The sequence below is a fragment of the Canis lupus genome, chromosome 21, assembly GCF_048164855.1.
Source record: "Canis lupus baileyi chromosome 21, mCanLup2.hap1, whole genome shotgun sequence".
Lineage (NCBI taxonomy): Eukaryota > Metazoa > Chordata > Mammalia > Carnivora > Canidae > Canis > Canis lupus.
Genome location: NC_132858.1, coordinates 11,102,609 through 11,128,218, shown reverse-complemented (window position 1 = coordinate 11,128,218; position 25,610 = coordinate 11,102,609). Strand labels below are relative to the sequence as shown.

General features: G+C 50.3%; 1 protein-coding gene across 2 annotated transcripts; it reads right to left on the bottom strand.

Moving 5' to 3' along the window:
* Window positions 1-7,069: 7,069 nt before the first annotated feature.
* Window positions 7,070-25,256, bottom strand: ACCS (1-aminocyclopropane-1-carboxylate synthase homolog (inactive)). Of its 2 annotated transcripts, XM_072790509.1 has the most exons (16): window positions 25,155-25,250; window positions 24,745-24,950; window positions 23,805-24,089; window positions 21,667-21,726; window positions 18,631-18,701; window positions 17,420-17,489; window positions 16,848-16,914; window positions 14,819-14,916; window positions 14,216-14,293; window positions 13,373-13,473; window positions 12,883-12,972; window positions 11,116-11,161; window positions 10,862-11,003; window positions 8,502-8,644; window positions 8,241-8,394; window positions 7,070-8,109 (listed from the first exon to the last, which is right to left on the bottom strand). In XM_072790509.1, the coding sequence occupies exons 3-16, from the start codon at window positions 24,087-24,089 to the stop codon at window positions 8,012-8,014; spliced, it is 1,503 nt and encodes a 500-aa protein (XP_072646610.1). In that variant the 5' UTR covers window positions 24,745-24,950; window positions 25,155-25,250; the 3' UTR covers window positions 7,070-8,011. The 2 variants fall into 2 exon arrangements, with proteins under 2 accessions (XP_072646610.1, XP_072646609.1); XM_072790508.1 differs by lacking the exon at window positions 24,745-24,950 and having other exon boundaries at window positions 25,155-25,256.
* Window positions 25,257-25,610: the final 354 nt, after the last annotated feature.

Here is a 25,610-nt window from a genome sequence, read left to right as displayed (position 1 = left end):
TAAAAAGATGCTTCGTTACTCACATTGGAGGTATAGAAAAAAACAGAGACTGCACAGATCCCCACCTACCCAGGAGGTTAGGGAAAGCAAAAGTGGGAGTTAGAAAAGGCATGACTTAGAAGTGGCATCGTCAGGCGAAAGCAAGGTTACAGCAGGAGGAATTGCTAGCGTGCAGTCGAATCCTCGGTTTGCCACTTGCTTTAAATGAGGGCGGTTTGCAAAAATGGAGAACAGTATAATATCCAAGTTAAAAGACTCTGAAAGAATCGTCGTGTGGCATTTTATGTTGACTCAGCTTCAATGACACTGGCAGGCAGCCTGGAGAACTAGAAAACACTATCAAGACCAGATCATAGAATGAACAATCTGTCTGATGGGTAGCTGAGCTCACAAAAATAGTAAAGAAAATATACAGGGGCCAGAAACAAAGCTACCATAAGAACAGTGAGTGTTAAAGCCACAACTAGGGCATGTAAGGTGGCGAGTCGACCCCAAGAGGCTCAGGGAAAGCCAAGATACTGAGGTGGAAGGCTGGAGAATAGGCTCAATGTCAGTTAATGACAAACCAAAAAACTGTCTGGGGACGCCTGGGTGGCTCAGTGGTTGAACATCTGCCTTCGGCTCAGGGCATTATCCTGGGGTCCTAGGATCTAGTCCCGCATCAGATTCCCAGTAGGGAGCCTGCTTCTCCCTGCCTATCTCTCTGTCTCTCATGAATAAATAAATAAAATCTTTTTTAAAAATCTTAAAAAAGAAAAAAGTCTTGTCCAGAGAGTGGAGAAAGAAGAGTCTCTGCTGAGAATCTTTAACATCAGGCTTCACAACAATGTGGGATTTGAGTTTATACCTACCAGCATAATCCAGAAAGCTCCAAGCCTAGAGAGTAACATCAAGTATCAACAACCCAGGTCGGTGGCACCTGAAGAAAGACACATAAACCCACGCTAAAGGGTCTCGCAGGCTGCCCAGGATCCTGGCAGATAAAACTGAACAAACATAAGCTCACAATCCAGAATGAGCATATGATAAATTAGCCAGTCAGAAGAAACGACAATCAGCACACATTTTACCCTCAAGAACCATAGATAACTGGATTATGAGAAATAAATATAAACTAAATAAGTTTGTGGTGCTCAAAGACTTGAAAGATGTAATGTAAACATTAGAAAAAAACAAGATGATATTTTTTTCAAAAGACCAAGGAGGTTGAAAAAGTACTAAACAGGGATCCCTGGGTGGCGCAGCAGTTTGGCGCCTGCCTTTGGCCCAGGGCACGATCCTGGAGACCGGGGATCGAATCCCACATCCGGCTCCTGGTGCATGGAGCCTGCTTTTCCCTCTGCCTATGTCTCTGCCTCTCTCTCTCTCTGTGACTATCATTAAATTAAAAAAATAAATAAATAAAAGAAAAAGTACTATACATAAAAACCAGGAACTCAATCCCTAAGTTAAACAGTAGATGAGACACAATTAGTAAATTGGGATTTAGCTCTGAACAGACTACCCAGAACGCAGATTGAAGAGTAAACAAAGAGATGGACCAAGGCGTTAAAAGAGAAGAAGGACAGGGACCCCTGCATGCCTCAGTGGTTAAGCATCTGCCTTCTGCTCAAATCATAATCCCGGGTACCAGATACCGGGATTAAGTCCCACATCAAACTCCCCGCAGGGAGCCTGGTTCTCCTGCCTGTGTCTCTGCCTCTCTCTGTGTCTCTCATGAATAAATAAATAAAATCTTTTTAAAAGAGAGAGAGAGATGAGTGGGTGAAGAAAAGGAGATATATACACATACAAGGGAATATTTTTTATAACAATTTTTTAAGATTTATTTATACTAGAAAGAGAAAGAGAGCAGATGGGAGGGGCAGAGGGAAAGAGAATCTTAACCAGGTTCCACACCCAGCACAGTCCTACTCAGGGCTTGATCTCACGACCCTGAGATCACAACCTGAGCCCAAACCTAGAGTCAGAAGCTTAACCAACTGTGCCACCCAGGTGCCTCCATACAATGGAATATTATTCAGCCATAACAAGCAACGAAATCTTGCCACTGGGGACAACATGGATGAACCTCGAGGACATCATATACTAAATAAGTCAGGCAGGGAAAGACAAATACTGGGTGATCTCTCTTACGCTGGAATCTAAGAACAAAAACAAATTTTAGAAAAATAAGCTTATATGGGACACCTGGGTGGCTCAGCGGTTGGGCACTTGCCTTCCTCTCAGGTCATGATCCAGGGATCCAGGATTGAGTCCCACGTCAGGGTCCCTGAGAGGAGCCTGCTTCTCCCTCTGCCTGTGTCTCTACTTCTCTCTCTCAGTCTGTGTCTCTCATAAATAAATAATAAAATCTTTTTTAAAAGTTACAAAAATAAGCTTATAGATATAGAGGATAGGTTAGTGGCTGCTGGAGGTGGGGGTGGAAGGTGACAGAAATGGGTGAAGGGGTGAAACATAGAAAGAAAAAAATTAAGTTGAAAGAAATCAGGGAATAATAATAGCTATGGCCAGTGATGGGGAAAACGTAAAGGCAGGAGAAAGGAGTGACAAATAATCATTTTCCTTTTATGCAAAAATCATAGTTCACATATACTCAGGCAAAAAAAAAAAAAAGAAAGAAAGAAAAAAACCTCATTAAATTACAAAGCAAATATACAATAGAAAGCATTAACAAAAGTAATAGTTCATTATAAAAACTAATAAAACCAGCAAAATCGATAAATCCATTATGAGGTTGGCTATTCATGACAAAAATAAAAGCAGACAGAGCAAAAGCTACCAATATCAAGAATGAAAAAGGGGTGGGATCCCTGGGTGGCGCAGCAGTTTGGCGCCTGCCTTTGGCCCAGGGTGTGATCCTGGAGACCCGGGATTGAATCCCACATCGGGCTCCCGGTGCATGGAGCCTGCTTCTCCCTCTGCCTGTGTCTCTGCCTCTCTCTCTTTCTCTCTCTCTCTCTCTCTGTGACTATCATAAATAAAATAAAATAAAAAATTTAAGAATGAAAAAGGGGATATTACTACAGAGTGGGGGGAATAAAGAGAGAAAGAATGTACTATTGATACATGCAACAATATTGATGAATCTCCAAACATTAAGTTGGACAAAATAGCCCAGACACAAGAATGACCAACTGTATGGTTCCTTTGAGAAACTGCATGCACAGAGAGTGGAACAAGAACAGCAGTTGCTTATGGGAAGACTCAGAACATGGAATTGTTCTATTCCTTGATGGGTTATGGGTTACACAGATGGAGATAGTCATCAAAGTCATTGACTCTTACAGCTAAGACCTGTGCAGTTTGCTCTACGTACACTTTACCTCAATTTTTAAAAATTAATAGCAATATTTTAGCAGAAGCTCAAGAGATGTCTGAGACCAGTACTAGACCTAGATGGTATGTGTAACTCTCCTAGGGACTTAGCCTACATAGATTTCTTTGAAACACTTCCAAAGTCCTTTATTGGAAGCAAGGCCAGGAGCCGCTCTGGGAGTGGGGTCCCAGTCCCAGTCTATGGTGCCTCTGATGCTGTTCCTGATTGGGACAGGTGGCTTCCACGGATGGGCTACTTGGTTAGCTCCTTCAAGAATTCCCAGCCCCCCCCCCCCCCCCGGAGTACTCATGGGCCTTGGCAGGGGACACCAAAAGAGCTGACGTCACTGTCACGATGCCTGAGTCCCAGGACTCGCGATGTGAAAGTTAAACTTTGGAGCAGCTGGAAGCTGGGGAATCTTCAGACCGGTCTGCTCACACACATACTGGCTGAACTGGTCCATGGCTGGGGGGTAGGGAGGATTGCCTCCCCCATTTCACTGACACGTAGGCAGCTACTACTCGGTCCCTTATGAATTATTCCTCAGACTCTTTTTTTTTTTTTAAAGATTTTATTTATTCATTCATGAGAAACAGAGAGACAGAGAGGTAGAGACACAGGCAGAGGGAGAAGCAGGCTCCACACAGGGAGCCCGACATGGGACTTGACCCCGGAGTCTCCAGGATCAGGCCCTGGCTGAAGGCGGTGCTAAACCGCTGAGCCACCCGGGCTGCCCTCTTCCTCAGGCTCTTAATGCAAACACAAATGCCCTAAATTTTCACTTAAACAGTGATGGAATTCAAGGAAACATGGTGTTAAACATTAAACATCCTGTTGATAGTTGTGTGGCATTAGCACCATTAGGAAAAATGCCAAAAAAAAAAAAAAAATGTCAGCATGAAAAGGGGAGGTTCTGTTTGGCTTGGTCTCCGCCCCAAATGGGGTTGCCATGATTCTTCAGAGCCATTTCTGGAAGAAGTGAACAAACTGACAAACAGCCTAGGCTTAAACTAAAGTACTCGTCGACAATGTCACAGGACATGACTATAAAGGAGTGAGAGTTAAATGCTCTGAGGTCATTTCCCTGTTCAGGAGGAGGAGAAAGAAGATGCTCAGAGTATGAATGTGAGTAACTTCAGAGAATCTGGTGAAGTGCTCGCTTGGAGAATACAGAGAGAACTCCTAGAAATTGGAAGCCTGACAAATTTGTTTTTAAATAAGTGAGGGAATAAACGACTGAAATGAAATGCAAAGGAAGCACCAGAAAACGTATTCTCTTTCCTGTCTCTAGAAGTGTGTGGTGAGGAGGTGATGTATGGAGCTTCTGGAGCCATGCTGACACCATGAGGAAGGAAGCCCAAAGGGGAAAAGTCAGCGCACAAGGAGGGCAGAGGGGACGGATGAATGGAAGCCGGGCTCCAGCTCCAAGCACCGCATTCTCCTGGATGGGCAGATAGTTGAGGTAAGGTCAGTTGGCCTCCTGGAACAGGAGACGTGAATGCTGAGGAAGAAAGAGTGTCTATCCTTCTGACACCCTGTAGGTGTCTGCTACAAGGACCATGGCCCTCGGAGCTGCCTGAAAGCCGTCTTGCCACCCCCTGAATGGAGTGTACTTGAAAATGAAGCCATATAGAGGAAGCTAGAAAGAGAGAACACGAAATCTGATGGCATCATTTGAACTCTTGGCTAGAGCCATACCTGAAACATCTACCCCTCCCCTTCTTGGTTAATTCAATAAACCCATCCCCCTTTTGTTTAAACGTGAGCTACATTTACCATTTTTAGTTATCATTTGCAAACAAGTCTTGAGTAACAGAATAGCTGAGGAATTTTCAATGATTGAAAAAGGGAAACTTATTCTTTTCCCATGGAAGACACTTATCCTTGTAATTGCCAACAATAGAGGGTTCTTGCAAAGACTCACAGATAACACCAGGGAAATGTCTGACCATGTTGGTACCCAAACCCGGACCCGCATCTCAGGGTTGCTGGGGAAAGTAGCTTGAGCTCAGAAAACAGATGGTGGATGTGGTCCCCCTATCATATATACCCTGTTTTGCATAGTTCCCTGACAGTGTTGAAGCAGGTGGCTATTCTGGGAAGCAATCTTAGGGAACAGTGAGATTGCAATGAGCCTAAGAGAAAAAAAGCCTGTCAAGAGGTGTGTTATAGAGCAGGCTACTGCCGTTGGGACCCGGGGCTCCGTCCCAGCCCGACTCTTCGGGAAGCTGTGCAGAATTGAAAAAATAATAATAATAAAAATTTTAAAAAGAAGGCCAGGGCAGCCCCAGTGGCTCAGCAGTTTAGCGCTGCCTGCAGCCCAGGGCGTGATCCTGGAGACCCAGGATCAAGTCTCACGTCGGGCTCCCTGCATGGAGCCTGCTTCTCCCTCTGCCTGCATCTCTAACTCTGTGTGTGTGTGTGTGTGTGTGTTTCTCGTGAATAAATAAATAAAATATTAAAAAAAAAAAAAGAAGAAGAAGAAGAAGGCCTGCATAGCAGGCCACGTGCATGCAGGGGTATTTATCTGCTGGTTACTGTCTCCCACGGCTTAAGGATCACCCCAGAAGTGTTAACTCACTTAGAGTTCTCAGTCTGCGTGTGCCCCATGAGGCTGTGAGAGAAGCCTAGGGACAATAAGTGACATTTGGAGCAGCTGAGGTGGCCCTGGGGCTATGCTCATGCACAGCTGGCTGGCTGTTATAACAAGCAAAGCAGGAAGGTGAGCATAAAGGGGGACCTGAGACAGGTGTCCAGACCCATACTCCAACAAAGAGATACACATCCCTTCACACAGCACCAGCCAGCTGGGATTGTAGGCACCCTGCTTCTGCCAAATGAAACAGATGGACTGGGTTCAGGTCCAGATTCATGGCTCAGTCGGCCTCTGCCAGGAAGTTACCTTGGATTCCCCCTAAAGAAGAACTAGGAGTCATTCCTCTGAGAATTCTAAATGCAGTGTATCACATGGGTCCCTCCTTGGGGGACCCCGAACAATGATGGCAGCATCACAACAGAGGTTTTTGAAGGGGATGCAAAGGGCTCTCAACGTGGCCCTTCTTACTCTGACCCTCTATAAAACCTAAAGGCTTTCCAGTGAATCACCGAATCCTAGTACCAGTGTTTCCTGGAAGCAGGAATAGAAAGGAGTGATACTTGGCCAACGACTGAAAAATCGTTAAAGGTGCTGACGATAACAACACGAAGCCTGGTTCTGAAAAAACTCAAAGCATCTTGCTGGCACCTGGTTTGGCAGGATAAAAACAGCACAGGATTTGCAACCACACTGACCTGACTTTGAATCCCAGCTCTGGTACTTTCCAGCTACGTGACTTTGAGAACATCACTCCATCTCTTTGAAACTCAGGGGAGATCTCACCTCATCTCTCAAATGGGAGATAATAATTTATCTTTTTTTAAGATTTTATTTATTTATTCATGAGAGACACACAGAGAGAGAGAGAGAGAGAGAGAGAGGCAGAGACACAGGCAGAGGGAGAAGCAGGCTCCACACAGGGAGCCCAACGTGGGACTCGATCCCAGGTCCCCAGGATCACACCCTGGGCCGAAGGCGCCGCTAAACCGTTGAGCCACCCCAGGCTGCCCTCTAATGGGAAATAATAACATCAGCCTCCCAGGAATTGTCAAAGTTAGAAATAATGCACATCAATTACCAGCACAGTGTCTGGCACATAGAAGGTATTCAAGAAAAGACAAGGAGAAGGAATGAACGAATGAAAGGCAGAAATGTAGAGGAAAGCAAATCTTTTATCAAATGTTATGGTTTACAGAATACATACACTGACACTCTGTTAAAACAGAAACAAAGAAAGAGAAAGCTTTTCTACATGGCAGTGGAGACACCAGAGAAGGGGCCTTAGCACACAGCTTTCAGGTCAGTTCAGAAAGCTCATTTGGGCTCTGAACTAAAGCACCCTGAGGATGGCATGAATGGCCCTCTATATACTTAGGGTGGAAAGGCAAGCCTTGGTTTGAGGTCCAGCCCCTATCTTCCCCCCTTCCAACAGTCATGGCCAGATCACTTGGGTGTGAGATGGTCCGTGCAGGCAGCTCCTTGCCAGGAAAGAGAAGGAGGAAGAGCATCCCAGAGGCAGAGAAGCGCTTCCCGATCACCACCACAGAGTCCTGTTCACCGTGGTCCACCCAGAGGCCTGTCCCGGGTCCCAGGTGTCCTGTGGGCCCACATGGGGAGAACATCTGAACATAAGGAAGTAACTCCTTTCTCCTGGTAGTTGGGAAATTATCACTCTTGTTTATTTCTGGGCAGTAATCATTCTTCTCTGTGTTGTCCCTCTGACTTGTCCTCCGCAACGAAGGAGGAAGGAAGGTGCCATCAAAAGAAGGTACCAGTTGTTTTCTTTCCATGTCCTCAGAGGGGCTAACAGTTGTGGTTAGGAGCAGTCACGACTCCTCCATTCTGTAAATTACTCACAACAGAAGCTTCTAGTGTCTCCCAGTCGTGTTTAATAGAGGGAGAAGGGCCAGAGCACAGCACAGCTGGAGGAGTCTCTCACCACCTCTGAGAGAGGCAAGAAATGGTTCTTCTTCAGGGGCGAGGCCACGTCGGGTACCCTCCTGCCAAATGCCTCATCCACCACCAGTCTTCGCAGCCCCAAGTAGCTCAGATTGGCGGTGGCTGCCAGGCCCTGCAGTCACTGGGCGATGACCAGCTCACCTGTGCTGGCTCCTTGGCTCCTGGCTCTGACGGGAAGACCGGGCTTCTGCTGCCTGGGATTTGCCCTCAAGCACCTGCCGGACCCTCTGCATCCCTGGGGAGGAGAAGTTAGCACCCTGGCTGGGGGGCGGGCAGGATGAGCCAGCTGAGGCTGCTAGAGCCACAGGTGAGACGAGAAGAGGGAGGACAGAATGAAGGGCATGGTGAGGAGGTGAGGTCACTCACCCAGGCAGAGGCGGTGGGCCTTGTCTGAGAAGACCAAGCGGAACCAACCAGGCTCTTTACACTCGAAGGTTTTGCCACAGGACAGCAGCACCTTGTTGTCCAAAAAGCAGCGCCAAAGCAGCATTTCCTCCTTAAAGGTGGCCTCGGGCAGGTACTGGGAGGGTGGAAGGGGTTCAGGCTGCAGATGAGACACCCCTACCCCTCCCCTGCCAGAGAGAGAGGCTTAAATTCCCTCCCGGCCTACAGCCCCACTTGCATTACCTTCCTCAGGTCAACCCAGATGAAGAAGCCTGCCCCACCGCTCAGGAAGGGGATCCCCAGGGCCCGGAGCTCCCCTGTGACATAGGTGTGGGCAGCCTTGAGCCGGGCATGGTTCTCAGGCAAGTACACCTGGTTGATCCAGTCTGTTTGGGTGAAAAGAGAAGCCAAAAAATAAATCTCTCATCAATCCTCCACTCTGTCCCATGAGTCTAAATGGTAACAAGAAAAAGGCCACGAGGGACACCTGGGTGGCTCAATAGTTGAGCATCTGCCTTTGGCTCAGGTCGTGATCCTGGGGCCTTGGGATCAAGTCCTACATCGGGCTCCCCACAGGGAGTCTGCTTCTCCCTCTTCCTATGTCTTTCTGTGTCTCTCATGAATAAATAAATAAAATCTTTAAAAAAGAAAAGGGCCACGAGCTGCCAAGACCCTTTCTCCAGCTGGTTGATGGGGAGGATGGGAATATTCAATGTCCAGTAAAAAGCCCCCAAAATCCAGATACCTGGCCTCACAGCTCCCAGCCTGCAGACTCAGGAGTCCCTCAGGGTGCAGACCCTGACTGAAGGATGGCCCACTCACACAGGGATGCTTCCGAGTCACAGAGGCTGCAGTTCAGATCCTGGCCTGGCCACTCACAAGATGTGGGGCCTTTGGCTACTTCGCCTCCCCGTCCTCATCTTTTTTATTAACTTTCTCTAGTGTCTCATTTGATGAAGTTTTGGGTTTTTTTAAATGATTTGACATTTCTTTTTTTTTTTTTTTTTTTTGAGAGTGAGTGAGTGAGCAAGCTCGAGAGTAAGCGAGCGTGCAAGCAGGGGGAGGGGCAGAGAGAGGGGGAGAGAGAAAATCTCAAGCAGGCTCCACACCCAGCATGGACCCCAATGCGGGATTTGATCTCACAACCCTGAGATCATGACCTGAGCTGAAACCAACAGTCAGATGCTTAACTGACTGAACCACCCAGGAGACCCCCATTTGATGAGTTTCAACACATGTACAGATCTGTGTCATCACCCCCTGCAAGCAGGACACCAAACAGTTCCCTTGCTCCAAAGAACACCCTCGTGCTGTTTATAGTCACATCACTCCCCTGCCCCCCCACAACAATGGGTCTGTTCTCCATCACTCTGGCTTTGCCTTTTCCAGAATGTCACGAGAGGAATCCTACAGTCATGCCATCTTGTGAGACTGGCCTCTTTCATTCAGCACAATGCCTTTGAGCTTAGTCTGTGCTGCCCTAGATCTCACTGTAGAGTCGTATTCCATTGTGTGGACGTGCCACACTTTGCTCCCTCATTCATCCATGGGAGGACATTTTGGGGTGCTTCCAGTTTGGGGTGATCGTGAACAAAGCAGCTACAAATATTCCCATAGTGAATATTTGGTTTTGAGTGACCATATGGGTAAAGAGCTAGGAGTGGGATTGCTGGGCCATTTGCTAAGTGTATGTATAACTCTGCAAGTAACTGCCAGTTGCTTTGCAGAGCGGCTCTGCCACTTTACATTCCCAGAGCAGCGCGAGAGTTCCAGGATGTATAGGGTTTAGCACGTATAGGGTTTAGCAATTCAAGAGATGAAATGCTCTTGAGGATGCTCTGCATCCTCGCCAACACTTGAGGGTGTCACTGCTATTTTCAATTTCAGCTGTTGTAGCAGGTTAGAGTATCCAGCCCTCATTTCCTCATCTATAAAATACCAGGGAAAATACAGGAATATCTGCTTCCTAGGATTCTGGAATGAGATGGCGCGATGAGAATATCTAGCTCCAGTTACAGATCACCTTTGCTGGATCACCCCAAACTGGAACCTTGCTATTAAGACTCAGTATCTGAGACCCTCATAGGCAGAGATGCTTCCATTATAACCGTGTTCCCTTTGTAGCATCTACTCTCTTTTTTCAAATGCTCACAGATGATAATAATGAGTTCATGTTGACCAAGTAAGTGACTCTTATATGCCAGGTACTATTTGAGTTGACAAATCACACTAACTGAGGTTTGGGGAGGTGAAGGAAATGGGCCACACAGCCAGGAAGTGAGCAAGCCGGTTAAGAACCCAGATGTGGGGATCCCTGGGTGGCGCAGCGGTTTGGCGCCTGCCTTTGGCCCAGGGTGCGATCCTGGAGACCTGGGATCGAATCCCACATCGGGCTCCCGGTGCATGGAGCCTGCTTCTCTCTCTGCCTCTCTCTCTCTCTCTCTCTCTCTCTCTCACTATCATAAAGAACCCAGATGTGGTCCTGGGGCTCTCGAACACCACCCTAAAGTCTTCTCATGCAAGAGGCACCCACGATCCCTGGCCAGTTCCTGACCAACTACAACCTCTCCCCCATTCTCAAGGGCCCAGGCCCAGGCAGTCACCACGGTCCTGGAGCAGCTGTGCCATCTGGTACTGGACCAAGCCACTGAGGCCATGATATCGGCAGAGGGAAGCCACCGCAGTGGCCACATCCCTGTTTTCTGTGTACAGCGTGCCAAAGCGGAGCCCAGACATCCCGAAGTCCTACAGGAGAAAGGCACCCTAGGCAGTGGCCAGCCCTCCACAGAGGAAGCTGGTTCCACCCCCCTCTCTGCCCTCCCACCTCCCTGACACCCAAGGCCAGCCAGGAACCTACCTTGCTGGTCGCCCACATCACATGAGTCCTCTGGGGGTCAGGCAACCTGCAGAGAACAGTGTGGGAACAGAAGCAACACAGATCCACAGAGGCTCATACGTGTTTGGCTGAACAAATGAGGAGATGGATGAATCTAGTTCTGGTTCTGTGTGAAGCCCTGGTTTCATCTCTTGAATTGCTAAACCCTATACGTGCGTCAGAGCAAGGATCAGCAAACTACAGCCTGCACGCTAAACCGGGCCAGAGGCCTGTTTTTGTAAATAAAGCTTTACTGAAACACAGCCATGCTTTCTCACATACATCCTGTCTGTGGCCGCTTTTGAGCTATAAGGCAGAGTTGAGTGAGAGACCAAAGGCCTATAAAGCCTAAAATATTTGCCATCTGATCCAAAACTATTTGCCAATTCCTGATCTATAGCTCAGCTCAAGCTCCATTTCCTCAGACTTTCTCTGACCACCTCCCAGTAGACCAGGCCTACTGGGGACCCCAAACAGATCCCCTCATGCCTCCCCAGACTTCCCCTTTTTAGCACTTACAGCCACAATCAAATGACTGTGTATTTAGCTACTGCTAAAATGTTTTTTTCCTGGGGGCACCGAGGTGGCTCAGTTGGTTAAGTGTCTAAGTCTTGGTTTTGCCTCAGGTCATGATCTTGCAGTCATGGGATCAAGCCCCACATTGGGCTCTACCCTCAGCATGGAGTCTGCTTAAGATTCTCTCTCCCAGGCAGCCCGGGTGGCTCAGCGGTTTAGCGCCACCTTCAGCCCAGGGCATGATCCTGGAGTCCCAGGATCAAGTCCCACGTCGGGCTCCCCACGTGGAGCCTGCTTCTCCCTCTTCCTGTGTCTCTGCCTGTGTCTCTCATGAATAAATAAATAAAATCTTAAAAAAAAAAAAGATTCTCTCTCCCTCTCCCTCCTGCTCACTGTCTCTCTCTCCCTCTTGCTCTCTCTCAAATAAATAAATAAATAAAATTTTTAAAATGTTTTCTCTGGCTAGAAATAAAAGTTCCACGTAAGATGGGGCCTGTCTTTCTCATTCACTGTTGTCTCCCAGCACCTACCACAGTGGCTGGCACAGAGTAGATGACAAGTTGCTATTTCTCTGTGTCTCACTTTCCTAATCCATAAACAAACAGGAGTAACAACCATCCACTTGGCAGAGCCTCGTGAAAACCAGCTGAGAGAACCAATGGAAAGGATTTCACAGGGTCCAAAGTTCTGAACAAATACCAAGAACTGTTAGATTTGCTCAATGTCACATTTACAGACTTTACAGATGATCTGGTCCAAGAGTTTCCAAAGCTGTTTCAACCAAGATTCTTGGCTTGGACTAAATCTAATGAAAAAGCCCAAATAGCTAGAAGTGCTTGGCACATGCCTGGGGCTACAGACGGATTTGCTGAATGAATTAGTGAGTGAGTGGATGAATGGATGGATGGATGCATGCATCCATGGGGCTGAAGCTACTCTGCAGATAAGGGGAACAGCAACGGAGACCAGTTCCCACCCTTGCAGCCCTCTCCCCACCACCACCCCTAGGAATCCTATGGCCTGGCCCCTCCTTGGAGCTCTCAGAGAGGCCACAGAACAATATGAAAATCCCTGATGTAGCCCAGCCATCCCATCTTCTCCTTAGAGGATCTGAGGACAGTGGGACCAGCTGGATGGAAGAACTGCCCTAGGACAGGTCACATCCTATGGGCCAAGCCACAAGGGGCCAGGAGACCGGGGTTGGCAGAGTCGGCTGTGGCAGGGCAGGCTCACCCTTCCAGGCTCAGGACACTGCAGTACGCTGCCGACTTCTCAAACACGGACAGCATGTAGACCTCATCCACCATCACATGCAGCTCGTGCCTGGAGGGGCAGGGAGTGGGGAGGAAACGGCTTGGTCTGGAGGCCGAATGTGTCCCCCAGGGTGGGGAGGCAATGACTCAGAAATCCAAGAGGACCACAGTTGAGCCCAAGGTTACCAAATTTTTTTCCAGACACACATTTCTTGCACCTTTTTTTTTTTTTTTTTTCAAACAGGAAGCCAGGCATACAAAGCAGATGTCAGCAGGGCTTTTGAAGCACCGTGGAAGAGGGGCCTTGGGTACCTCCACAGAAGAAGGGTACCATGAAGCGCCAAACAGTTGTACAGACAGACCCAGACTCAAGTCTGGCTCCACTCCTCACTTTGAGGGCCTGTCCCAAAGCCCCCATCAGTATCCTGGTCGGCCAGGATGTTTTGAGGGGTGACTGTGGGGTGCCTCACCTCTTGGCAAATTCCAGGTAGTCCCGCAGCTCTCCTGGGGAGTAGATGTCACCCAGAGGGTTGTGGGGATTGATGAGGATGAGACCTTTGACCTTCACACCCTGAAACCATCAGTGGGACAGAAAATGCTCAGCTCCTCCCGAAGGCCAGAGCCCGAATGGGGCCGATTGCTGGGCAGACTCCCAGGGAAATGTGATGGGAACAGGTTCATGACCCAATGTGACGCAAACAAGGGCAGAGAATTAGGTATCTGCAGCAGATATACGTATGTGCAAATGTGTGGACCAGGAAAGAAAAAAAAAAAAAAAAAGGCAGAGAACAAAGCCCAGAGGCAAAAATGCCCAAACGCCAGTACAGGTTGTCTTTGTTGGTAGAGTAATGGATAGGGGTTTTCCCTTTTAGAATTCCCACAGTAGGCACTTACAACTTTAATGACCATGGCAGGAAAGAAGCCATGGGAGTAGTACTTGTCTCTGTCTTTCTTCAGTAGGCCCCCACCAAGTGAGAGGGGAATCACGTCCTCGAATCACCAGGGAGACTGATGCACTACAGACCCCTAAGCCCCACACTTGACCCACTGAGTCAAAATAGGGTGGAAGAGGGGTGGAGGTGTTAAGCTCCCTGGTTGACTCTGTAGACGTAGGTCTGAGTCTTGCTCTAGTGGGAAGACCTTCCATGGGTATGCTCCTGATTGGCCCCCCAGAATGGTTCCCTGTGACCATCTGAAACCCCAACCCCGTCGAGGAGGGCCAACCTTGCTCCCAGGATGAGATCGGCCACAGGAAGTCTGCACCCTGCTCAGACCCATCCCTCCCAGCCCTGGGTTTGATTCGACTCCCAGACCTCAGAATGAGCTCTTTGCAGGGCCATCTCCAGCTTCTCCACTGTGAGCTGGAAGGGACGTGTGTCCAGCCCAGTGACCTGGGGAAAGATGGAGAAAAACCAGCAGCCAAATTCACCGATCCCCCAAACCTGAACTTCTGGGATCTCTCCTGTTATCTCTAGCCTCCTAAGAATAGTCTCTGAAGAAACTCTGACAAGTTCACTCCTCCCAGTGCCCCCCTTCTCCACCCCATTATATCAGGGACATCTCATCAGTCAGAGTGGGGAAGAGCCCCCATAGATCCTCTGACGGGATCCAAGAACTTACAGGCTGAGGTCTGCTTTGCCCTGTCCTCACCCCGCCATTTTGCTGTAGTCTCCCTGGGGCTGCCCTTGGCTTCTACCCTAAACCTGGAGACCTCAGAGCCAGGACCTGGGGAGCCCCAAGGGAACCCAGGTTATGGACAGCCATGGGCAACAGAAGGCTCTACTCCCCTTCCAGCCATAACCCCAGAGCCCTCAGCAGGGACTTCCTCCCATGACTCCCCTCAAATTCAGAGACAGGAAAGTCTTCACCTCTAGGAAGAAGGCCCAGGCCTTACCTGGGTTCTCAGGAACTCTTACCTCACTGTCCAGATGGACACAGACCAGTCGGACATTGCCATAGAGACAGACATGCTGTGTGATGGCTCCATAGTAAGGGGCGGGGATCAGGAAAGCCTCTGAGGGCAGGAATGGGCCAGCGCCTGTCACCCTGTGGCCAGAACACCCAGTCCCCCATCCACAGGCTCCACGTCCCTCCCAGCTTTCCATGCCTTTGGGAGAGCATTGGGGGTACACTCCATCTTTCAACTCCCAAGCTCTTTCTAACATTTGGATTCCCTGAGATCAGTCCCTTTTCTGATCATCAGTAGCTAACGTTTACTGAACACTTACTACATGCTGGGAACTGGGCTAAACGTGTATTTGTGTGTTATCTCATTCGATCCTCACAATCACTCTATGACATCAGTACTATTCTCACCCTAACTTTACCAAGGAGGACACCAAGCCTCAGAGGATCCCACTGAAGCTCTCCACCTGCTGAGCCCCTCCAAGCACAGACTGGGATCCAGTGAGTTGAAGTTGCTGGGGGATCCGGGCAGCTTCAACAAACGTGACAACATACAGAGCTGCCCAAAGATCAAGTTTGTTCAGGAGGAGTGGACCCTCCCTGTACAGGGGACACGCAAACACAAGGCTGAGCCATCTGGCAGGGGTGGGAGGGGGATGTCATGCAGAAGACTCTCGCCATGGATGGGGGTGCTGATAATGACCTCCAAGGTCTACCCTATTGCGGAGGCGGGCATTCCTCCAGTTCTGAAGAGGATGCATGGTCAGGCTGCCCTCCCTTCCTATCTGCCCCACTCACAGCTCTGGGAGGGGCAGCCTCTGTCCTACATGTGCCCTACCCCAGCCACAAGGAGTGGACCAGATGTAAACCAGGGACCCAAGGGAGCTGATCCGCTGGCGGCCAGACACCCAGCACGTGCTCTCTCCCATGACGTCACTCCGGGAAGCAGAGACACTCATGAGATGAGGAGGTGCATCTGAGCAGATGGAGCTGGGGCAGCTACCCTGGGCCACGTGGGAGGCGAGGAAGGTCCAAAGAGAGGCTCGCATGTACAAAGGGGAGGAGGAGGGACTGCACACCCCTGTGAGAGGTGGAGAGGGTGACACTGATCCCACTCTTGACGGTTCTCAAATGGGGAGGAATTGCCTAGCCTGTCCTTGTGATGAATCTTCATCTTGTGGTTCAAATCCTGGTTCTGCTCTCTCACTATATGAATTTGACAAGTTACTTAACTCCCTGTGCCCTGTGTCCTCCTCTGTGGAACGGGGAAGGCACAGAGCCTGGCTCAGAGGGGAGAAGTGAGGATTAAATGAGTCTATGTGTAAAGTCCTAGGCCAGTGCCTGTAACATAGCACGTGGTCAGTAAACTCTACCCATGTAATCACCGTCAGTGAAGCTGGAGTGAGTGGGCCTCTATTCTGGCGACAATAACCCCTGGCCATGACCCGCTCTCTGGCCAACTATGGCTCCTGTAGCAGACGCTGCTGGCTGCCTACCCAACAGCCATTCCAGTATTCTGGCTAAGAGAGCACCAGATTTCCCGGATATGACCTGCAGTAAGTCTGAGGAAGGTGGCCTATCCCTGGCCCTTGGGGATGAACCACTTTTGGTTTCAGTCAATTGTGGTTCTTATCCTGTTTGCCAGGGACTGCTTGGGGAATGGGTTTGTGAGTCAGTTCTGGCCAATAAGACATAAGGTGGGCTCTGCTGGGACTTTTTGGGGGGAAGAGTATCTCTCCTGCCCCCTGCCAATAAAAAAAAGACACAGGCAGGACACAACCTTACCCTTTCTCCCTACTTTAGACCCACTGTCATGAAAGGACACGCAGGCCATCACATGAAAGGAAAAACCAAGTTCATCACAGAGAGAAGGCATCATGTTGACCTCCTCAGAAACTGCCAATATCCGAGTCAAGCCCTGATTAAGCCCCCTGCAGTCTAGTAGTCTATTATGGCCGAAAGCATCGCAAAAGACAGGCAACTGTGGACACTGCAGGCATAGGGCAGCGCCCCGTGCAGAGCAGGCCGTGGGTCACTTACCCCCCACCTCACACAGCACTGTGGCCAGAGCAGAGAAGAGGGAGGCACAGCCATTCAGAACAACCACCTAAGGGTGACACATCCGTGTGACAAAGATGAGTATCTGTCCAGGAGGAACAAGGATCTCCAGCTGCATCCGGGCTAGCGGTTGTGAGGGTAGGGGAACAGGTCCCATCTTGGTGCCCTCTGTGGCTCTGTCATGGCAAAGCCACCAGGAGAAGCTGAAGGCCTCTCCTGCCTAACAGCCCAGTGCATCTGTGATTTATTCTTTGGACTGTGCTCTAGGTCAACAGAGCAAGGGAGAGGGGGCTGGCCACTCCAAGTGTCTTGCCTCAAGATGTGGAGGCAATGAGGGACCATAGAACAAACTGGAACAGAAACTGTATCCAAATTATATCCCCTAAATATCTAGGATGAGGAAGAAAAAGGGAGGAGGTATTCCTAATTCCACCTGGAATCAAGTCAAAACTGAGTGAAAGGCAGATCCCAAGCCCATGCTACCCCTACCCACTGTCAAAAGTTGGGGGAGGTGGGCAGAGGAGCAGGGGAGAGCAGAGCAGGGGGCTACTCACGTTCTCTGGTTTAAGGGGTGCAGGGCTCTTGCAGTAGAAAGACAGGAATCTGGCCACTTCCTCCCGGAGACTAGAGATCAGACAGAGATGGGCAGTGCTCGTCATCCCCGACCCACAGCCCATCCCAAAGCTCCTCTGGTCAATCCTCACCCAGATCCATTATCCTTCTCTGGCTTCCCACGAGGGCAGCGGGGTCAGTGTGGCCTCCGCATCTCAGGCCCACCAGCCCCCCACCTCACCACTACCTACACGCATGCAGACTTGCATTCTCTGTAGTTCTAGGACAGGACCCACCACCTAATCCGCAGGCCTCCAGGATACCAAAAATAACACTCCATCCACATGTAGCTCTAACTAATAACAATGCTATCATAACAATAACTATCGTCAGAGTCACTGTTGCTAAGTGTCATTGAGCATTTACATTATGCAGGAGTTAGGAGTTACTCAGGGAACTTTACTCCTTCAATCTTCCCAACAATCGTACGATGCTATTATTATTGTCATTCCCATTTCACAGAGAAACAGGCTCGAGGGAAATCAGTCACTTGCTGCTCAGTGGCACAGTTCACTCCCAAGCCAGCGGGCTGTCTCCAGGGCCTACCATCCTAATTACTGCAGGAACATGCGCTTTGGAATCAAGTCCTGCTTGGCCACTCACTGCCCTTTAGGACAGCAGCTGCCCCTAGCAAGTGCTCAGTCAGTACAAACCCCAATTAGCATTATTTACCATGTCGCTCTTACCAGGAGGAAATGCCCTAGCCGGCATCCCATCCCACAACACTGATTCTGGTTCATCTAAAGCCACTGAGAGCATGGCGACAAGGGCTCCATGCCCGAAGGCCCCCCACATGCCTAAGACCCAAGAAACCAAGCTAGGGAGCTCCTGAGCTGGGTGAGACGACCACACGCTCTCTCCCTGCAGATGCTCCAGGAGACCCCACGACTGCCAGGTCTCCAGGACAGGCCCTCAGCCTCAAGCAGGCTTTCTCTACCTGCCATATTCACATCTGGGGCAGGGTCATTATTTGTTGTGGGGGCTTTCCTGGGCATCGTAGGAGGTTTTGCAGCATCACCGGCCTCTACCCAGGAAATGCCAATAATACCTCCTTCCCAGTTACGATAACCATAAGTGTTCCCAGGTGCCCTATGTCCCCTGGGGAGCAAAACCACCCTGGGCTGAGAACCACTGGCCCATGGCAACTACTTACAACAGATGTCCCCTCCAGTCAGGGTACTGCAGCAATGATGGCTCCACCCGCAGCATGTCACTCTGACTCAGCTAGGGACAGAGGGAAGAGTGGGGCTGAGTATCTGACTCTCGATTTCTGCTCTGGTCATGATCTCAGGGTCATGAGATCGAGCACCTGACTGAGCTCCTTGTGGGGCTGCTTGGGAGAGTCTGCTTGGGATTCTCTCTCTCCCTCTCCCTCTGCCCCTTCCCTTGCTCATATGTTTGTGCTTGCATGAATGAATGAATGAATGAATGAATGAATGAATGAATATACAAACATATATATTTAAAAAATTAAAAACCCAGAGGGGGGATCCCTGGGTGGCGCAGCGGTTTGGTGCCTGCCTTTGGCCCAGGGCGCGATCCTGGAGACCCGGGATCGAATCCCACATCAGGTTCCCGGTGCATGGAGCCTGCTTCTCCCTCTGCCTGTGTCTCTGCCTCTCTCTCTCTCTCTCTCTCTCTCTCTCTCTGTGTGTGTGTGACTATCATAAATAAATAAAAATTAAAAAAAAAAAATAAAAATAAAAACCCAGAGGGGTGGATTTGTAGAGGCAGTGATAGACCATGCTACTCGGCTTCTCGTTGGGGTGACACAAGGGGTCCTAGCATTGGGTGCCATCCCCTCAGTGTTGGCTCCAACTTCTGGAGGGATTCAGGCCATTGTGTTCCTGGCTCAGTTCAACCCTATGCTTTGGAAAATGTGGCCATTTTGGGATGCCTGGGTGGCTCAGTGGTTGAGCATCAGCCTTCAGCTCAGGGTGTGATCTTGGAGACCCAGGATCAAGTCCCACATCGGGTCCCCAGCAAGCATGGAGGACTCCTTCTCCCTCTGCCTGTGTCTCTGCCTCTCTTTCTCTCTCTCTCATGAATAAATAAATAAAATATTTTTAATTTTTTTTTAATGCAACTGTTTCAGCAGCCTGGGTGGCTCAGCAGTTTAGCACCGCCTTCAGCCCAAGGCGTGATCTTGGAAACCCAGGATCAAGTCCCACATCGGGTCCCCAGCATGGAGAACTCCTTCTCCCTCTGCCTGTGTCTCTGCCTCTCTTTCTCTCTCTCTCTCTCATGAATAAATAAATAAAATATTTTTAATTTTTTTTTTTTAATGCAACTGTTGCAGCAGCCTGGGTGGCTCAGCAGTTTAGCACTGCCTTCAGCCCAAGGCGTGATCTTGGAAACCCAGGATCAAGTCCCACATCGGGTCCCCAGAATGGAGAACTCCTTCTCCTCTGCCTGTGTCTCTGCCTCTCTCTCTCTCTCTCTCTCTCTCATGAATAAATAAATAAAATCTTTAAAAAATGCGGCTGTTTCGACACCATCCCCACCCTGACCTGATGCTGGGTAACTCCCAGAGCATCGCACACACAGTGCCAAGGAAAGCCAGAAGTCTTGAGAAGGGAACCAAAGGAAGAAAGGCAATCAGCCACTTGGACACAACTCCAGCCTTCTCCCTCTCCCCTTCTGCCCATAGAGCTGCCCTGTCTAGTCGAAGGCCACTAGCCATGCGTGTCTGCTGAGCACTTGGAGTGTGGCTTGCCTGAACTGAGCCAACTCACCGGATTTTAAAGACTTGATATGAAAACTACGTAAAATATGCCAATTTTTTACATTGATTACATGTTGAAATGGTCCTATTTTGGATATATTAGGCTAAATAAAATATATTCCTCAGATGAATTTACCAGTTTCTTTTTACTTATCTAACAGGATATTTTAAATTATATATGTGGCTCACATTTTACTTCTGTGGGTCAGTGCAGCAGGGAACTGGTAGGTAGACCATGCCTTTTGAGCCCCCTCCCTATATGTCTCTCCCCTTAGGTCTTAGATTTGTCTCCCTTGGAAATAAGTTCCTTTGGGTCAGCCGTCACTCCCACCACAAGCCCAGACTCTGAGTCCGTGGCCTTGGAAAACACATTTATCAGGCATATTTAGTGGTTTGCTAGAGATGGCTCACACCAGCTCAAGAAATCTACTTAGTAAGTTTCCAGGAATTTTACAGGCTATGCTAAAAAAAATTTTTTTTTTTAATTTTTATTTATTTATGATAGAGAGAGAGAGGCAGAGACATAGGCAGGCTCCATGCACCGGGAGTCCAATGTGGGATTCGATCCCGGGTCTCCAGGATCGCGCCCTGGGCCAAAGGCAGGCGCCAAACCGCTGCGCCACCCAGGGATCCCTAAAAAAAATTTTTTTAATTAAACTGTATAAATGTACAAATAAGTACACTGCATTAAAAAACACCAGTAATAAACGAAGGTAATAACTAAAACATCACTACTTCTGATTATGTCACTACATTCCTACATGTGCTCTTGAGGTTATTTCCATCTTTGTGTCTAGATGGTGGGGATACTACATAATGGGTGCCACAACCCCTTTTTTCCCAACTTTGTGTGCAGAGAGGTCATACCCGTGGCTTGAAATCAGCCACAGTGGAGGTATTTACACTATGGGAATTGGCAAAAGCGACAAATCAGAGTCCTCCCTACCCCAGAGCCAGTTGTTAAATACTGATCACACCCCACTGAATGCTCCCTATCCCACCCCCACCCCATGAGAGCAGGACCCAGCCAGCAGCGGGAGGGACTGAGTGTGGGGAAGAGGTGAAGAAGCAGGATCCAGGGATCCCTGGGTGGCGCAGTGGTTTGGCGCCTGCCTTTGGCCCAGGGCACGATCCTGGAGACCCGGGGTCGAATCCCACGTCAGGCTCGCTGCATGGAGCCTGCTTCTCCCTCTGCCTGTGTCTCTGCCTCTCTCTCTCTCTCTCTGGGTGACTATCATAAATAAAAAAAATAAAAAAAATAAAAAAATAAAAAGAAGCAGGATCCAAATAGGGAAGTGACTCACCCAAGATCACAGAGGTTGTCCCTGAGACGGACCTGGAACCTGGGTCTCCTGGCTCAGGCCAGGACTGCTGAGGCAAGCAGCAGGCTCTTATCAGGGAAGTGTTCCAGGGAAATCCAAGAAAAGACAGTCCCTGGGAGCTGCTGATGCCACTAGGACTTACCCGTCTGGATAACAGGTCAAAGCAGAGTTTATTCTCACTGGTGCCCAAGTTAATGATGCCCTGGAGACAGAGAGACGGAGGCAGGGTGAGCACAGCCCAGGGGTCCCAAAGGATGGCCCGAGGAGCACACTGAGTCAGGAAAGCAAAGAGGGAGTAATCCTGCCCCTCCAAACACCCTTCCTTGTCCCACCTCCACTCAGCTCCCTGGTCCCATCTTCACATTTCTAAAGCTCTATTAATGCCATCTCCTCCAGGAAGCCTCCCCAGAACCCGGCCTAGAAAGGTATATCTTTTCTTCTTCTGGAACCCAAAGCTCTTGATCTGTTGCCCTTTAGAGCACCCCACTTAGTCTCTGCTTCCAGGTCACAGGGACCAATGTACATGCTTTATCTCCCCCACTGGATGATCAGATCCCTGAAGGCTGGATGCATGCCTGAGACACCACTGTATCTTGCAAGAAGATACATGTTTACAGTACAAGAGAATGTACAAAGTAAAGCAGTGCTGCGGTACCTTCTGCAGTAGAACAGAAACAGGGATACCTGTCAGCCAAGAAGGGCTCCCATGGGAGACCCCGGGCAACCACACAATACTTTGATCCCACCCACGAGGCAGTGTCTCCCAGGACCTGGAGGGGGAAAGGCCCACCTCAAGCTGTCCCGCAGAGTCCCCAGGGAGGCTCATGCACTAGAACTGCTGACCCCTGAGAAACAAACCAGTAGGCGCCTCTGCTTACCATTAATCTGTCCACAAATCCTGCCACTTCCACCTTCAAAACAGGTGGACAGCCCAGTCCCTTATCACCCTCCATGGCTAAGACCCCAATGGAGCCACCAGTGGAGCTCCCCAGTGGAGTATCTCATCTCTGTTCTTGCAAAGGCTGCCCTCTTCCCTTGCTTGCCTGCACTCACCCTACCCTCTACACGGTAGCCACCCCCCAAGGCATCTTCTGAAAACCAAAATTAGATCATACTCCTCCTCCTCCCAACACCTTTTATCTTGCTCTGTCCAAACTCAGAAGCCTGTTGGCATTCCATGAAGCCCCACGGGGTCTCCACCCCCCCACCCCCCCACCCCTGATCCTTCTGACCTCATCTCCTGCCAGTCGCCACTACATTCCAGCCACACTGGCCCCTGGGCTGTCCCTTGAACTCATCAAGCACAGATCCACCCTGGGGCCTTAGAACCCACTCTTTCCTCTGCCTGGAACATTTTCCCCCAGGTCTCTGCAGGGCTCACCTTGACAAGCAGCCCCTCAGATGGCTCCCAGGGAGCAATCCCCACCTCTTGGTATCCACACCCTTGTGTAATCCCTTCTCTGAGACTGTGGGCAGAACCTTGTGACCCGCTTCTCAGGAGGGGCAGATGTGACATCTTGTAAGAACAGGTTATGAGGTCTACAGCTTCTATCCTGGGTACTCATGGTGTCTCATTCTCTCTTGGATCACCTGCCCTGGGGGAACCCAGCTGCCATGTCATGCGTGAGCCAGTCCCATGGAGATTCCTGTGTGGCAAAGGACCGGGCCTGCCAACAACCACGTGAATGAGCCTGGAAGCTATCTTCTCTCCTGCCCCTCAACCAAGTCAAGCCTAAGATGAAACCATGACCCTGGCCTCACTGCAAGTTCATAGAAGATTCTGAGCCTGAGGCACCTGCCCAGATCCTGAACCCCAGAAATTATGAAATGTTTCCTTTCAGCTGCTGAAATCTAAGTTAATATGTTACACAGCAACAAATAACTAATACGATCCTTCATATTCTTCCCATCTCCACTTGAACTGTCACCTTAGGGAAGTGGCCCTCTGTGACCACCTTACATAAAACAGCAATATCCTCAGACTACCCTACCGTTCTCTATCCTCTTTACCTGGCTTTATAAGTGGCTATAGCACTTAGCACCACATATTACAGGGATTTATTTTTTTTTTTTTTTGCCTGTTCTCCATCTGCCTCCTCCACTAAAACAAAAATCCCATCCATGAGCACAGGAACTTTGCTTTTTTTTTTTTTTTTTTTTTTGCTCATAGCTGTAACCCCAGCATCTAGAACAGGCTAGGTGCTACCCTCTTGGTCAAGGTAGGGCATCCCACCCTACAGTCTCCCCTTGGGTTCCAGTGGAGCTGGGGGTCTCACTCACACTGGGGTTCTTATCCTCATCATACTCGTCCATGTGGTAGGTTCTGTAGCCCTCCTCCGCTGAGTCCCAGAACCATTTAATGATGCCTCCTCTAGAGGACAGGTAGGAGCTGTTAGAGGAAAACATGGCAGCGGGATTGCCCACCGCACAGAACTCTGGCAGCTTCTGGTCTGGTTTTCTGGAGCGTTCTCTTTCCAGACCATCCCCATAATTACTGTCCCGTGTGGAGGCTGAGCCCAGACCAGTGGCAGGTGCCCTGGATTCTTCCTGAGGCAGAGTGAACATCTGCAAAAAACACAGAAGCATTCAGGGACTGAATTAAGCATTCAGAAAGGAAGGGCTTTTCACAGTAGCAAAACTGAATGGGGAGTCATGAGGCCCTTCCCATTCTCCATAGACCCCTTCCTTTATGTTTAGTCACCCTTTCCTGTGTCCCTTACCAGTCGTAGCCATGTGTGCAATGGCTTCAACAACTCAGTTCTGCTAACCATCTATTCAGGGCCAGGGGACTACCCTTGCTACTTTTATATGAATGTAACCTTATAGCTGCTTTCGCTAGTTTTACATTTACGGGGTTTTTCATTCTGCAGCCTAAGGGATCATCATCGTTCCTTTTCCATTCTTGCTGACCTCATTTAAAACAAAAAAATAATAATAATAAAAAACAGGTTAAAATTTTCTGACTCAAAGCAGAAAGAGCCTGGAGGCCCAGGGGCTTTGCGGTGATGATGTCAACAGGGCTAAAGGGCAGGAGATTGCCCGGTGATCTGGCGCGGATGGTGTGTAAGGACTAAGGGCAGGACTACGGGGGCGGGGCGGGGCGGGGCGGGTCTCCCAAATTCAGGCGCAGCCAGGTGGAGGGGAGCACTGGTGCCAGGGGAGGGGGGTCTCCTCCTGCCAGCGGCCGTGAGCCCTCCACTTTCCAGGCCGGTGTCCTCACCTGCAGAGCGCGGTAGAAGCACAGGGCAGCGGAGCCTATAAATGTCACGAGTCACGGTGGGGGTCAGCCCTGGTGGCGCAGCGGTTAGCGCCGCCTTCAGCTCGGGGCGTGATCCTGGAGACCCGGGATCGAGTCCCACATCGGGCTCCCTGCATGGAGCCTGCTTCTCCCTCGGCCTGTGTCTCTGCCTCTCTCTCCCCCTATGTCTATCATGAATAAAGAAATAAAATCTTAAAAAAAAAAAAAAACGAGTCCCCGTGGGCTAGACGCTTGGAACAGACCCTGGCTCCAGGCTCCCCGACCCCCGGGGCGCCCCGGCTGCACACTGCGCCCCCGGACCCCGGACCCCCGCGGCCGGGCTCTCCCGGGCTCACCCCGCGCCCCCCGCGGCCGGGCTCTCCCGGGCTCACCTCGCCCCCCGCGGACGGCGCAGGCCGCAGCACCCGCAGCGCGGCGGGAGCGGGGAGGCAGGCGGGGCGAGGCTCGGCCGCGGCGGGAAGGCGGCCTCGGAGGGCGGCGGAGCCTCGCGAGACCAGACGCGGCCGCCCCGGGGCGAGGAAGCGCGAGCGGCGCCGCCCCCTGCGCTCGGCGGGCGGTGCAGTGCGGGGTCGCGGCCCGGGCGGCGCTGGGGAGGAGGCGCGGACGCCCGGGCGTGACCCGCGCGCTGCCGGGGGCTCCCCGACCCGCTGGGCGCCCACCCGCCCTCGGAACCTGAGGCCGCCGCTGGCCGCCGTCTCCTCGTCTGGCACGACCTCCCGGCCTCAGTTTCCCCATTTTGAAGCCCTTAGACTCACGGAGGCTACTCGGCCAGTGCGTGCCTGCTTGCACTCGTGGAGAAGGCTCGCTGGGTTAAAGCGAGGGCATCC

Bases quoted from the DNA above. Each gene is read 5' to 3' on its own strand.
- ACCS (XM_072790508.1), bottom strand. From the start codon at position 24,089: ATGTTCACTCTGCCTCAGGAAGAATCCAGGGCACCTGCCACTGGTCTG. The intron at 21,727-23,804 runs GTGAGTGAGACC...CTCTGTCTCCAG, and splicing joins ATGAGGATAAGAACCCCAGT to GGCATCATTAACTTGGGCAC. The intron at 13,474-14,215 runs GTCTGGGAGTCG...TGATGGTTTCAG, and splicing joins TGCAAAGAGCTCATTCTGAG to GGTGTGAAGGTCAAAGGTCT.